At 33.2% G+C, this 13,108-nt stretch overlaps 1 protein-coding gene across 1 annotated transcript; it reads left to right on the forward strand.

Annotated features, from left to right (window-relative positions):
* The first annotated feature begins 720 nt into the window (after window positions 1-720).
* LOC132181712 (uncharacterized) lies at window positions 721-1,612 on the forward strand. The gene has a single exon (XM_059594948.2). The coding sequence runs from the start codon at window positions 994-996 to the stop codon at window positions 1,588-1,590; it is 597 nt and encodes a 198-aa protein (XP_059450931.1). The 5' UTR covers window positions 721-993; the 3' UTR covers window positions 1,591-1,612.
* Window positions 1,613-13,108: the final 11,496 nt, after the last annotated feature.

Below are 13,108 nucleotides of genomic sequence, written 5' to 3' on the forward strand. Positions count from 1 at the left end.
TGTGGCCAAGAGGATGGAGTGAAATAAGAATGTAGGATGTAGCATTACTCTTAGGGTTATTTTGTAGACTCTTAAATGCGGGAAGAGGATAGAAAGAGAAGTGAATTACGGAGAGGGAATGGATATAGAAAAGTTAAAAAGTTGTAATGCTGGGTTCTCATGTTTTAAAAGTTTTCAATATCACTCCTATCAAAATCAAATGGTTAATAGGTGAAATGTTCATTGTAGTTCTTTAAAACTTATAAAAATACAAAATTACCTTAATTAATTTTTTAAAAAAATGGAAATGCTCATTAGCATAATAGCATTAGTGATTTTTTTTTTTTTTAAAAAAAATGAGTATTTTGGTGTAGTTGTCAGGATTAAACAGAAAAATCATAACACATGGATAATATTGCAAAATTTTTAAACACAAGAATTCGACATTGCATCTTTTTAAATTGTAAGGGTATAATTGTAAAAGGGACAATTTTGGTACTATAGCTTTTTATTTCCGGATGTACTTGGCAATGGAATGGTACTGTAGCAGATTTGATTAATATAAGAAAAAAAAAAAGTAAGAATGTTTTGTATAAAAAAGTGAAAAAATTAGTTTTGTAGTGATTTTTTTATTTGAATAGTAATAAAAAGTGATTGATGTGATGTAAAAAATATGAATGCTAGAGTTAATTTTGATAAAATGTTTTTTTATTTTTGAGTCCGGTCTGGTGTGCCCTTTGCCTAACACAGCCTCCAAGTCTTTTAACAGAAATTGAAAATGTGCTTTTAACGGCGTAAATACAATTATATATATATATATATATAATAGACCGACCTCTTTTGGATTTGGATTCGGTGGGTCATCTCCCTCTCATTCTCCTTGACTTGGACGGAAAGTTAACTCGGGTGAGCCTATAAATGGACCAAACCTAAACCCAAAAGAAACCCATCATTATCTTTTTTCCTTCCTCCAACCCAACCAAAGCCAACGCTAACTCTCTCCGAAGCACAACAATGGCGGTGTGCGGGATCAAGAGAAATTTCGAAGACTTATCTCCCTCTCCTCTCGTTTGCAAGAGGGTTCGCTATTCATGTTCTACTTCGCCGATTAACACCCAAATCCCCCACAACAATTCAAGCACCGCCATCAAAAACCCAGGATCTGCCGAGGAAAATCCAGCAGAAATTGATCTATCGGCCCCGAAGAACGGCGTAGAATGGACGCATTCTCTGATCAATAAACTCATGGCCGCAAAGAGCGTGGAGGACGCCATGGTTTGTACAACCGGAGTGCTGGGGGATTTTGAAAGAAGCATTGGTGCGCGGATTGAAGCCCATCTCAACCAGGAATTTATGTCGTTGAAGGAGCAAGCTGAACGGCTAACAGAGGAAAACACGATGCTCAAACGCGCTGTGGTGATCCAACATGAACGCCGGAAAGAGTGCGAGAACAAGGACGGAGAGTTGCAGCATGTGAAGGATGTGGTGGTGCCGCAGCTGAGGGAGAAGTTGAGAACAATGGAGGTCAACAATTATGCATTGTCAATGCATTTGAAGCAGGCTCTACAGAACAGTCCCTTTCCTGGGGACTTCCATTCTTATGCCTTCTGATGAAGTTTATGTATACATTTTTTGTGGATTGTAAGAAAGTAAGACATGTTATTACTAAATTCATGTCTACCTTTTATTTTCACCTTCTCTTCTTCCCTGTTCCTCACTAGTAATGTTGAGAAAGCTTGGCAAAGGTTAGGCTGACGAAACGAACCCAACAAGGTTAGGGCAGGGTTAAGAAGTCTGGCGTGTTTAATCAAATGGGTCAAATTAGATTTGATCGGCATAATAAAAAAGTTAATTTTTGACATAACTCATGAACGAACTTAATACAAAATTAGAGGATTAAGGGGTTTAACTCGTTTAATTAAATGGGTCGAATTAGAATTGACTTATATAATTTTATATATATATGCCTCAATACAATATGAACTCGACACGCAAGCTTGAATCGCCAAACCCTAGAAAAATAAAATGGGTTAGAAAGTGAGGAACCGCCTTAGTGTTTGTATTGACTTGCAGCCCAAAGTAGCAGAATAAGTAGTAAAAAACGGTGTCAAAACCGACTTAATGTTCCCACCGCATAAAAAGATTAAAGAAGCAAATTACAGCCTAAATGACTTGAGAAAACCGTCGTTTAGTGTTCTAATTTATAGGTGAAAGCCCAACAAAGAACCTGAACCATATTGTAGAACTTTGCCGAAAGAGTCATAGACCCCTGTTATTTTATTTTTGTATTTTTAGTGGATTCATGTCTTTGAGTTGACATTCCTAAACTCATTTTCTTATACCTTTTAGTGCTTCCAAATTCTATTAGTCTATTGCAATCACTTGATCAGTTTTATTAGTGGTGATCATGCGGTTGCAGTTAACAATTAGTGGCTAAAACTGCTAACCGCAATTGCTTAAGCGGTTAGTAAAATGCTAACTACTAGGTTGTTAACCGTCCGGTTAGTGGTTAACTGCATCCGGCTAACCGCTTTTTTTGGGCTCACTTTAAATGTTTTTTCCCACTTTTTTTTTTTTTTTTTTTTTTTTTTTTTTTTTTGGCCTTTTGCCTTTTGCCTTTTGCCTTTGCCTTTTGGTCTGATTTTCAGTTTTGGGCTTATTTTGCCCTTTATGGCCTTTTATGTGCCTTTTTAGCATCAAAATATGCACTATTTAACAAGCATATAGGTTGTGATATACTACATTGGGCTTGCTCCAAAATGAGCCAATATAAAAAAAAATGTAAAGGGTACTTAAAAAAACCCAAATGCTATTAGCATCAACAAAAAAAAAAACAAAAACATAGTTATATGAAAATCATCAAGAAGATCAAATTCCTAACCCAAAGTAATACAAATATAAAAATCAAGGAAAACTCAGTTGTTAAAAAGCCTAAGAGTAGATATCCTAAACAAGGAACACAAACATAAACATATTCGATTCTACTTCCATCATCATTTGGTCTTATATATATATATTAAAAAAGCAGTTTGCGGTTTTTACTAACCACTTTTAAAAGCGGTTAAGAGTTAATGCGGTTAGTGGTTACAAAGTGATTAATAAAAACCGCATCAACACCCCTAAGTTTTATACATTCTTCTTTAAATTCCAACAAAATACTTCAATCTACAAACCTATAACAGTCAGGTGAATAAGTTTCTTTTAAAATTATGGCTCAAGTTCCAATAATCAATCCAACACATGAATTCGATGCATCAATATATTTTTATCTCATAATTATCTCACAATGTGTGGCAACCTCATCTAATCTTTGAATCTTTAAAAAATACAGATTAGTAGTTAGTTAAAACTGTCACGCCAACAATATAAAATAATTGTAAGATAAAAATGTGGTATAAATCCTATATATTGCACATTTGTCCCACAACGTTGACATGGGAGGTTGTAGTAGGCCTTGCATATATATATTTAAAAAAAAAGGGTTAATCCAATGGGCAATGTTAGAATATATAGAAAATAAAATAAAATATATCTTCCATATATATATATATATATGGAAAAGAGCCACTACTTGCCACCGTCTCCAATAACCACTACCATCCACCGCTAACCTCAATTGATCCAGCTCGTTCCTGGCTACTGTCGTCAAGAAAACAAAAAAAATCATTGTTTATGTTTCCAAACTCAAGCTATCAGAATCTTCTACTTTGATTTTGAAGGGATGTTAGTATATATGGGAAATGTATTATATTTTTCATGTTAGGTTGATATTGGAATATTCTCTATTTTTTTGTTGATTGCAATCAAATCTTGGAATTGTAATACTTATATTTAGTCACTGCTTTATAAATAGAAACTTTTGTATTGTAAATTATGAAGCTAATGAGAGCACAATGTAGCCAAACCACCCGCGATTCTTTCTCTCTTTTCATTCTCTTGTTTTCGCTATAATTCTCACATTTTATATTTCCTTACAAATTTCTACAGCTACTACACCCTAACTACAAAGTTAAAATAATGTAAGATAAAATTAAAATAAAAGTGTGGTACATGGCATTATTTTATAATACAGAGCAATGCTACTGTTTGAATGTGGATTCATCATTTTACCAATCCAAACTAGGCAAAGGTACCTAAGATTTCCAATCCTACTTCTCTAAGTCCCCCCATCGTCCCAATGAATGTGAGATCAATTCATCACAGTACATGAACTTCATGATGACAGAGTGATAAGATTTTCAGCAGGCATATGACACGATGCTTGTGATTACAAGACTTCAGACAAAACACCCAACACAATTTGTTGCGCTTTTTATTTTTATTAATCATAAAAAAATTGTCCAAATTGATTAGTTGGACAAAAAAACAAAGTGAATGCATGAACCCTACACTTGGAATACAATCTGGTGACAGAGTATCAATATAAATTCGTGCTCTTTTTTTGAAACTTAAAAGCTTAAAGATGGATGAACTTTCGGGCAACTTAGTTGAGAATCCCATTGATGCAGAGCCATTGACCAACAAAGATTTTGTCGCAATTGAGATTAGGATTGATGGCAGTGAAGAAGTCGGCAGTGAGACTCAACTTTTGGATAATTGTAGAGCAAGTATCGCCATCTTGTTCTCCATACACAGAATTTCATTCTGGAGCTGTTTCCTCCTTTTCAAACCCAACTGCACCACATATACATAATAATATTATATATAAAAACTTTAAAAAAACAAAACAAAACAAAACAAAACAACTGAAGTAACAAGAGATTGATTAATGTATTAATGTCAGAGGATGTATGATTATAGAGCTCACTCCCGAGTACTATTCTACACTCTGTGATGGAGATCATGAGAAGAAGAGAGAGCAGTAGAATGATGTTGAGAAAAGTTGCTGTTTTGTTGTTACACTTTGCCATTATCTCTCGCTAGCTCTTTTTCTTTGGGTAGTGAGTTGAGGAAACGGGGGGGGGGGGGGGGGGGGGGGTTGGTGTGGGTGTGTAATTTATAGGTGAAAGCCCAAATGTGTGGTACAACATTGTCAATAGCTTTGGTATAAGAAAAAAGGCCGGCTTCTTCTACTTGTATTTGTGGTATATAAAAATTGCCGAATGCTGTTAGATTTTGAGAGTATTTTTGTATTAGTTTAAGCTCATTGTTAACATGGCGGTTTGCACAACTTAAAGGAAAGTTGTGCTGAGCAGGCCCTACTTGAGACTTGGTTCCCTTGCATAGGATTCTTATCACTTTTGCCTTGAATATGCGGCTTATTATTCTCACCAAGAAAGTGAAATGCTACCCACACTTTATGTACTCTCAAGCTCTCAAGTGCAAATTCTCTAATCTAATATTGAAAATCACTATTGAATTCAAAATTTAATAGTAATTTTCAGTGTCAGCGTCAGATCAAAGAGTTTACACTTGTGAGTAAGAGTGGGAGTGTGTGTAATATTTTTCTACTCTAATTATAACCTCACATGATAAGAGAAGGTTGTTAAGTCGTATGGTTGTAACTTGCATTTTAGTTAAGCCCTAAAAAGTTAGTTGTTAATTTAAAAAACTTCTAGAGAGAAGCCCTAAAAGGATACGTATTTAGATAAGCACTAGTATGCCAACCTTAGTTTGGTGTCAATTTACCAATATTCGGGTTTGATCTTAGGCTTGACTTTGGGTGGCTTAAAGCAAAGGCGGTCTTAAATCCTCCTTTTTAGCTGATTTGGACTGGGCCTAGCACACGGGCTGAAACAACGTCGTTTTGGACCATACAGGCTATCTCTAACATCCACAGAACAATATCGTTTGAGACTTGCTTTGAAACAGCATCATTTTGCCCATAAAAATTACGCGGGCTTGGAGCGTGAAATGACATCGTCTAACCGAAAGTGGAGACAATATTGTTTCCCTCAATAGGAAATTTTTTTTTAAAGGGAATGACATTGTCCAACAAGTCTATCAATTTTCTCCTGCATCACTTATTATTCATCATTTTAAAATCAAAATAATTACTTAAGAGATATCATTTGTTTCCAAAATCCTTAGTTTTGTATTTGTTCTCCAATGCCTCCCAATCTCTCTTGCAAATTTCTTTGGTGCATTAACATATCGAACAAAAGACCAGTGAGGGTGTTGAGGATATTCCAACAGTATGTGTAGTAGTCTTCCTCCCATGTGAACTTCACATCAATTTGTTCATCAGTTGCTTCTTCAACAAGCACGACCAAACAAAGTGTGCTAAGCACATAACAAACCTTCAATGTTGTTAGTAGAAATTCCACTTTTTCCTTCGAGAGTTTGTAGTTGTTGCCATCAAAACGATCCACTTTGGAGAGGGTCTTGTGGCATCACATCATAGAAGTAATAGCAAAATTCATAATTGGAAGTGCCATTGAAAGAATGCAAACTATTTATCTAAGAATTGATGAAAAAATAATGATGTGGGAATGAAGGAATTAATAAACATAGAATATAAACATAATGAGAATTAATTTGTTAAAAGTCTGGATAGAAAGGTGATTGTTACTCCATCTCTTAATTAGATAGATATTGCCTCTCACTTGTATCAGAAGTTTTGCAAAATAGAATCAAAGCAATTTTATCTTTCGAGTACAATACTAACATAATGTAGTGTGCAAATTGCAAAACTCAGAACACTTCCGGAACAAGAAAATTTTGTAACAACCGTGATAAAGAAGAGGGAGAAAATAATAATAAAATATGTCTATAATAAAATGCTGGAAAAAATATATTAATTTTATATAATCATGGAAGCAATTTATAATAGTTGAAATAGCAATTACATACGGTTTTAAAATGCGAGTGTTGCAACAACGGGTGTAACTGATAAAACATGGTAATAGGAGAAATTGAAGCAGTGGTTGAAACTGATCAAACATGATAATAGGATAAACAATTATTTATTTAAAATAAATAACTATTAAAACATGATAATAGGAAAACCGTTATTGATGTGAATTGAAGCATCATGCTACAATATTGCTCATTCTTTTCCCTATAAATACCACAAACCTATCTTATGTTTTTCCAAACCCAACATTAATCTTTTCCCTAAAAAACTACTATATATATCGTGTTCTTATTAATTTGCTTAGTGCTTGAACTAAGAGATCCCCGATGATGGCGGTAAGTCCACGAAGATTGAAGGCAGTGTAGTTCTGTTGATGAAGAAGATCAATGTTTCGGCTTTATGCCGAAACGTTTCTTTGCAGCTCATTAACATTGCTGCGAAGGCTGACCCAGCTGCTGGTTAGTATAGTTCTTTCCTAGCTCCCTTCCATTTTAAATGGTGGTCAAGATTTAAACCTGGTGCATCCATCTAATATATAGCTAGTGTATATAGTATTACATTATTTAAATTTTGACTATGAAATGAATATTATCCATGTTATTTGAAATAGAGAGCCATGGCTTCATCATCATTAATGACGCTATAAATTGACACTGCAATTGTCCGGATGAATTGATTTAATTTCGTGGTCACGATTTGAAATTTGTGCAGTTAACAGTGTACACGATTCTACATTATGCAAATTTTTTAAAAGAAGTGTCAACATTGACTTCATATATACAGTTAAATATATCAAATTTAAAATCCTGATCATAAATTGAATACTATCATTTCTTTTGAAATTGAGAGAATTCTATTCCTAAACGATGTCACTTCTGGTCGTAAATCTTCCTTTTTAGCTGATTTGAACTGGGCCTAGCACACGGGCTGAAACAACGTCGTTTTGGACCATACAGGCTGTCTATAACATCCTGTTAGGGTATTGGTCATATGGGAGAATTTATTGAGGGCTTGGAATGGAGTAAAAGCATTGACCACTGCATCCTTTTATTAGAAGTACTATACACATTTTTACTCCCACACTTTCAATTTCACATTTTTGACATGACATTGATATCACTATTAAATTTTGTATAAATCATTATTGGATTTTGAATCAAATGATTATATTTACTGCCATGTTAGGGAGGTTGGACTTACAAGTGTTGGAGTGTAAGTGTGTAACGTATCTCTCTCTTTATAGATGCAGTGGAACCCTTTCCCAACAGGTGGGAGTTTTATTTTGAACTTTTGAATAGGAAGAATACAATCTTGTTACACTCATATGAAATTACAAGTAACAAAAAAAAAAAAAAAAAAAACATAAAATTCATGCTCCTTATTTGAAACTTGACTCTATTAGTTCATCCCCCCAATTCAATTATATAAAATGGGGTTTGAGTCCACATGTAAGAGAGACTGTTAAAGTAAATATTAAGTGATTAAATTTATCTCTTCTTATTAACTTAAACTTTTAGGATAACTGGTGATTTAACACAATTATTGAATTTGTTGTGTTTTTGTTGCAAATCTAGTGGTCTGGAAACTGTGGATAAGCACAACCGCGTGCCTGCCCCTTGATAGCCGACTCGATCTACATTCAAGGTTACCTTTAAGTGGAACGAGCAGATGGGAATTCCGGGAGCATTCTTAATAAAAAACAATCATCATACTAAATTCTACCTCAAAACTCTTGCACTCGAAGATGTTCCTGCAGGCCAAGGTCGGATCCACTTTGTTTGCTACTCATGGGTTTATCCTGCAGACAAATAGAAAAACGCGCGACCGTGTTTTCTTCTCCAACAAGGTAATTAATAATAATAATAATAATAATAATAATAGGGTATTTACTTATCAGTTCAAAAACAAAAGGCTATTGGGATTAATATTCAAAATAGGACATATTTATCAGTTCATAGTCACACTATGAACTGATTTTCTTAGAGCCACATAAATCAAACACTATTACTTATCAAAATGCTCCATCTATAGAAGATTCACACATAAAACCAGAACCACATAAATTAAACAAATAGTACAAAAAAGGAATTTTTCATTGCAACATGTAGGCCTTTTCCTACGTAAACATGTATTTAGCCATAGCCAACTATATGTCGCTATTTCAAGAGAGTTACAAGTAGATACACATTATGGTGATCAATACCATACAAAAAATATTGTATATAAGGAAATCTTTAACAACTTACTTAGAGGTAACATTTATCATTAATATGAATTATTTTTAATAATATATTATAATATTTACATATATATTTAAATCTTACTAATATAATTTTTTTGCAGGTGTTATTGAATCATTAAAACATGAATTACACATCTCTAAATCGAATAACACCCAAGATCCATGAAATATATCAATCCATACCTCTATGGATTTGAACTTGCTGACTACGGGACAATAATTAGTCAGTGCAATGACACAACTTATTTGACAGGTATATTGATACTTAATTTACATTCATTTTTAAATGTAGATTAGAAATTATGGCGTAAATAATACAAATTATGGTGTAAATATGTTTCATGGATATGCAGATGTGATTGGCAGATTGGAATCAGTTGGGTTTATTAAAGAGGTCAAGACAAACGGTCACCCAACAAAAATCGAACTCTTATTGGAAGAGTAAGAACATATTTGAATTCCAAGTGTAATACAATGAGCAATTGAACTAAAAAAAAAATGTCAAACTAATTTCTTAGTTATGTAATATTTCATAAACAAATTCTTGCAGGCAACTTTGTGAGGATTTTCAGCACATCAAATAGATGAGGATTTTGATCAGAATAATCCAAAGCCAGCCATTATAATTGTAACTTCAACTATTGTGAAAACTTTGAAAGGTAATCATTTAGCTTAGCATATTCAAAAACAATAAAATACCTTTTTATCAATATAATGAATCTCTCTTTGAACTTTTTTGTAGATGAGTACAACTTATTATCAACAAGTACAACAAAGATGTACATCAATCTTGACATTTCTGAAGTTACCAAAGTTCTAAATTGACAAGTAAAAACACACGCACACTATATTATATATTTATTAAAAAGAAAATTACTAACCCCCAATTTTTTTATTTTTTTAATGAATATGTTGAACAATGTCACCTGAGTTGAAGATTGAACAACCACCAATAATACCAGATGAAGAACTTGCCTTGCAAAATAGAAAGACAATTGCATAAATAAAACAAATAGAATTTGAATATCTTGTAATAATTATATTCATCTCCTAATTATGAAACATAATTATTATAGGATATCTAATTCTATTTGTTTTATTTCTGCAATTGTCTTTCTGTTTTTCAAAGCAAGTTCTTCATCTGGTATTATTGGTGGTTGTTCAATCTTCAACTCCTTAACTTTAGTTAAGGAGAACCTATTCATTAAAAGAAATGGGGGTTAGTAGTTTTCTTTTTAATAAATACATAATATAGTGTGAGTGTTTTTACTTGTCTAGAACTTTGGTAACTTCAGGAATGTCAAGATTGATGTAGATCCTTATTGCACTTATTGATGATAAGTTGTACTCGCCTACAAAAAAAAGTTCAAAGAGAGATTCATTAATAACCTTATTGATAAAAATGTATTTTATTGTTTTTGAATATATATGCTAAGTTAAATGACTACCTCTGAAAGCTTTCACAATAGTTGAAGTTACAATTATAGTGGTTGGCTTTGGATTATTCTTATAAAAATCTTCATCAATTTGATATGCTGAAGATCCCCACAATGGATGATGTTGAGAAAAGTGGTTGTTTTGTTGTTGCACTTTGCCATTATCGATCTCTCGCTCTTTTTCTTTGGGTAGTGAGTTGAGGAAACGGTGGAGTGTAGTTTACAGGTGAAAGCCCAAATGTGTGGTACCAACTACAACGTTGTCAATAGCTTTATGAAAAAAGGCCGGCTTCCCCTAATTAATTGTACGTGTTGTATATAAAAATTGTCGAATGCTGTTAGATTTTGAGAGTATTTTTGTATTAGTTTAAGCTCATTGTTAACATGGTTGTTTGCACTACTTGAAACTTGGTTCCCTTGCATAGGATTCTTATAACTTTTGGCTTGGATATGCTGAATATTATTCTCATCCAGAAAGTGAAATGCAACACGTACACACTTTCAATACTCTCAAGCTCTCAAGTGCAAATTCTCTAACCTAATATTGAAAGTTACCATTGGATTCAAAATTCAATAGTAATTTTCAGTATTAGATCAGAGAGTGTGGACTTGTGAGTGAGAGTGAAAATGTGTGCAATATTTTTCTACTCTAATTATAACCTCGCATGATAAAAGAAGGTTGTTAAGTATGGTCATAACTTGCATTTTAGATAACCCTAAAAAGTTGGTTGTTAAATTAAAATACTTATAGAGAGAAGCCCTAAAAAGATACTTGTTTAGATAAGCCCTAGTATGCCAACCTTAGTTTGGTGGCCGGAGACACCCGTTTACCAATACTCGAGTTTGATCTTAGGCTTGACTTAATTTGGGTGGCTTAAAGCAAAGACTTCTAGTTGTAAATCTTCCCTTTTAGCTGATTTGGAATGGACCTAACACACAGGCTGAAACATCGTCGTTTTGGACCATACAAAATGTCTCTAATATCCACATAACGATATCGTTTGAGACCTGCTTCGAAACAGCATCATTTTGCGCATAAAAATATGCGGGCTTGGGGCGTGAACAACATCATCCACCTGAAAGTGGAATGACATTGATTCCCTCAATAGGAAATTTTTTTAAGGGAAAACATCACTTTTCATAAATTTTACAATTCAACTTAAAAAAATGTCAATTTAGGGTTATCATCTTTTAAAAGTTTGCAATGTCAACCATTTCGTCCAACTTCAACATTAAATCCTAATGAAGGAAGTGAAATCCCCAAAATACCTATGTCCAAATTCAAAGTATTTTTGTAATTTTATAAACATTTTAAGAGTATTTTAGGGATTTCACTCATCAACCATTTGATTTAAAGCTTAATTTTGACGGGAGGGTTAACATTGCACACTTCTGAAAGATAGTAACCATAAATTGACACATTTTAAAATTTAAGGGTATAATTGAGAAAGTAATAAAAGATCAGAGCAATAAGTAAAGTTTTTCCTTTCTTTTAAAGAAGAATCATTTGACAAAACGTCTTTTTTACCATTAAGTTCTTCAACCTTTCAACACACAAGAGATGAAATAGGGGGCTGTTGCTTTGATCTTTGCCCTTCCTCAAAAGTTACCTTGAATCTTTTTTGAGTTGGGAAACCACTTATCCCAAAAGCTTAAACTGATAGGAATTTGTAAATTCAATCATTTATTACATGAAATATTTAATTGAAATAGGAGTAACTTGATAGAGTAAGGGTTTGAACTCATAACCTCTGGACTTGATACCATGTTAAATCATTACTTATCCCAAAAGTTTAAGGCGATAAGAATAAGTAAATTTTAATTATTTAATTAATATTTACCAAACTTAAATATCGGTTGTAACCGACAAGTATATGATGTCGTGTTGTGATTATTACATGAGTAATACGCTTGTAACTGATATGCATAAATGTTATATAAATATGAGATAATGCTCCTTAGACCAGTGGAATATAATTATCTCCATTTCATTTGAAATTAAATTAATTAATATCCATTTATTGTAAAATTAGTGTACAATTTACAAAATTACCACTAATTTTACTCTAAATGGAGAGGATCTTAATTCCCATATCAGTAAGGAGTCAACAATTCAATTAAGTGTTTGTGTTCGATCATCGATGAACTATTTTGGGTATTTTAATTTAGACAAGATATGACTTGTTTGCTTGGATCTGATATTGCTGAAGAAAATTGAATCAAAGATTGGTGATAATCCTGTTAGGATATTGGTCATATGGGAGAATTTATCGAGGGCTTGGAATGGAGTTAAAGCATGGGCCACTGCATCCTTTTATTAGAAATGCTATATACATTCTTACTCCCACACTTTCAATTTCACATTTTTTGATGTGGCACTGAATATCACCATTAGATTTTGAATGAATCACTACTGGATTTTGAATCAAATGACTATATTTACCGCCACGTTAAGGAGTGTGGACTTGGAAGTGTGGAAGTGAAAATGTGTAACATTTCTCTCTTTTTATAGATGCAGTGGTACCCTTTCCCAACAAAACTAAATGTTTGACGCAGCAAATTATATCCTCAATGGGAGTTTTATTTTGAACTTTTGAATAGGAAGAGTACAATCTGGTTACACTCATATGAAATTACAAGTAACAATATAAAATA

This window comes from Corylus avellana, chromosome 5 (genome assembly GCF_965113065.1).
Source record: "Corylus avellana chromosome 5, dhCorAvel1.hap1.2, whole genome shotgun sequence".
Lineage (NCBI taxonomy): Eukaryota > Viridiplantae > Streptophyta > Magnoliopsida > Fagales > Betulaceae > Corylus > Corylus avellana.

Excerpts from the sequence above, each read along its gene's own strand:
- LOC132181712 (XM_059594948.2), top strand. The coding sequence starts at position 994 with ATGGCGGTGTGCGGGATCAAGAGAAATTTCGAAGACTTATCTCCCTCT.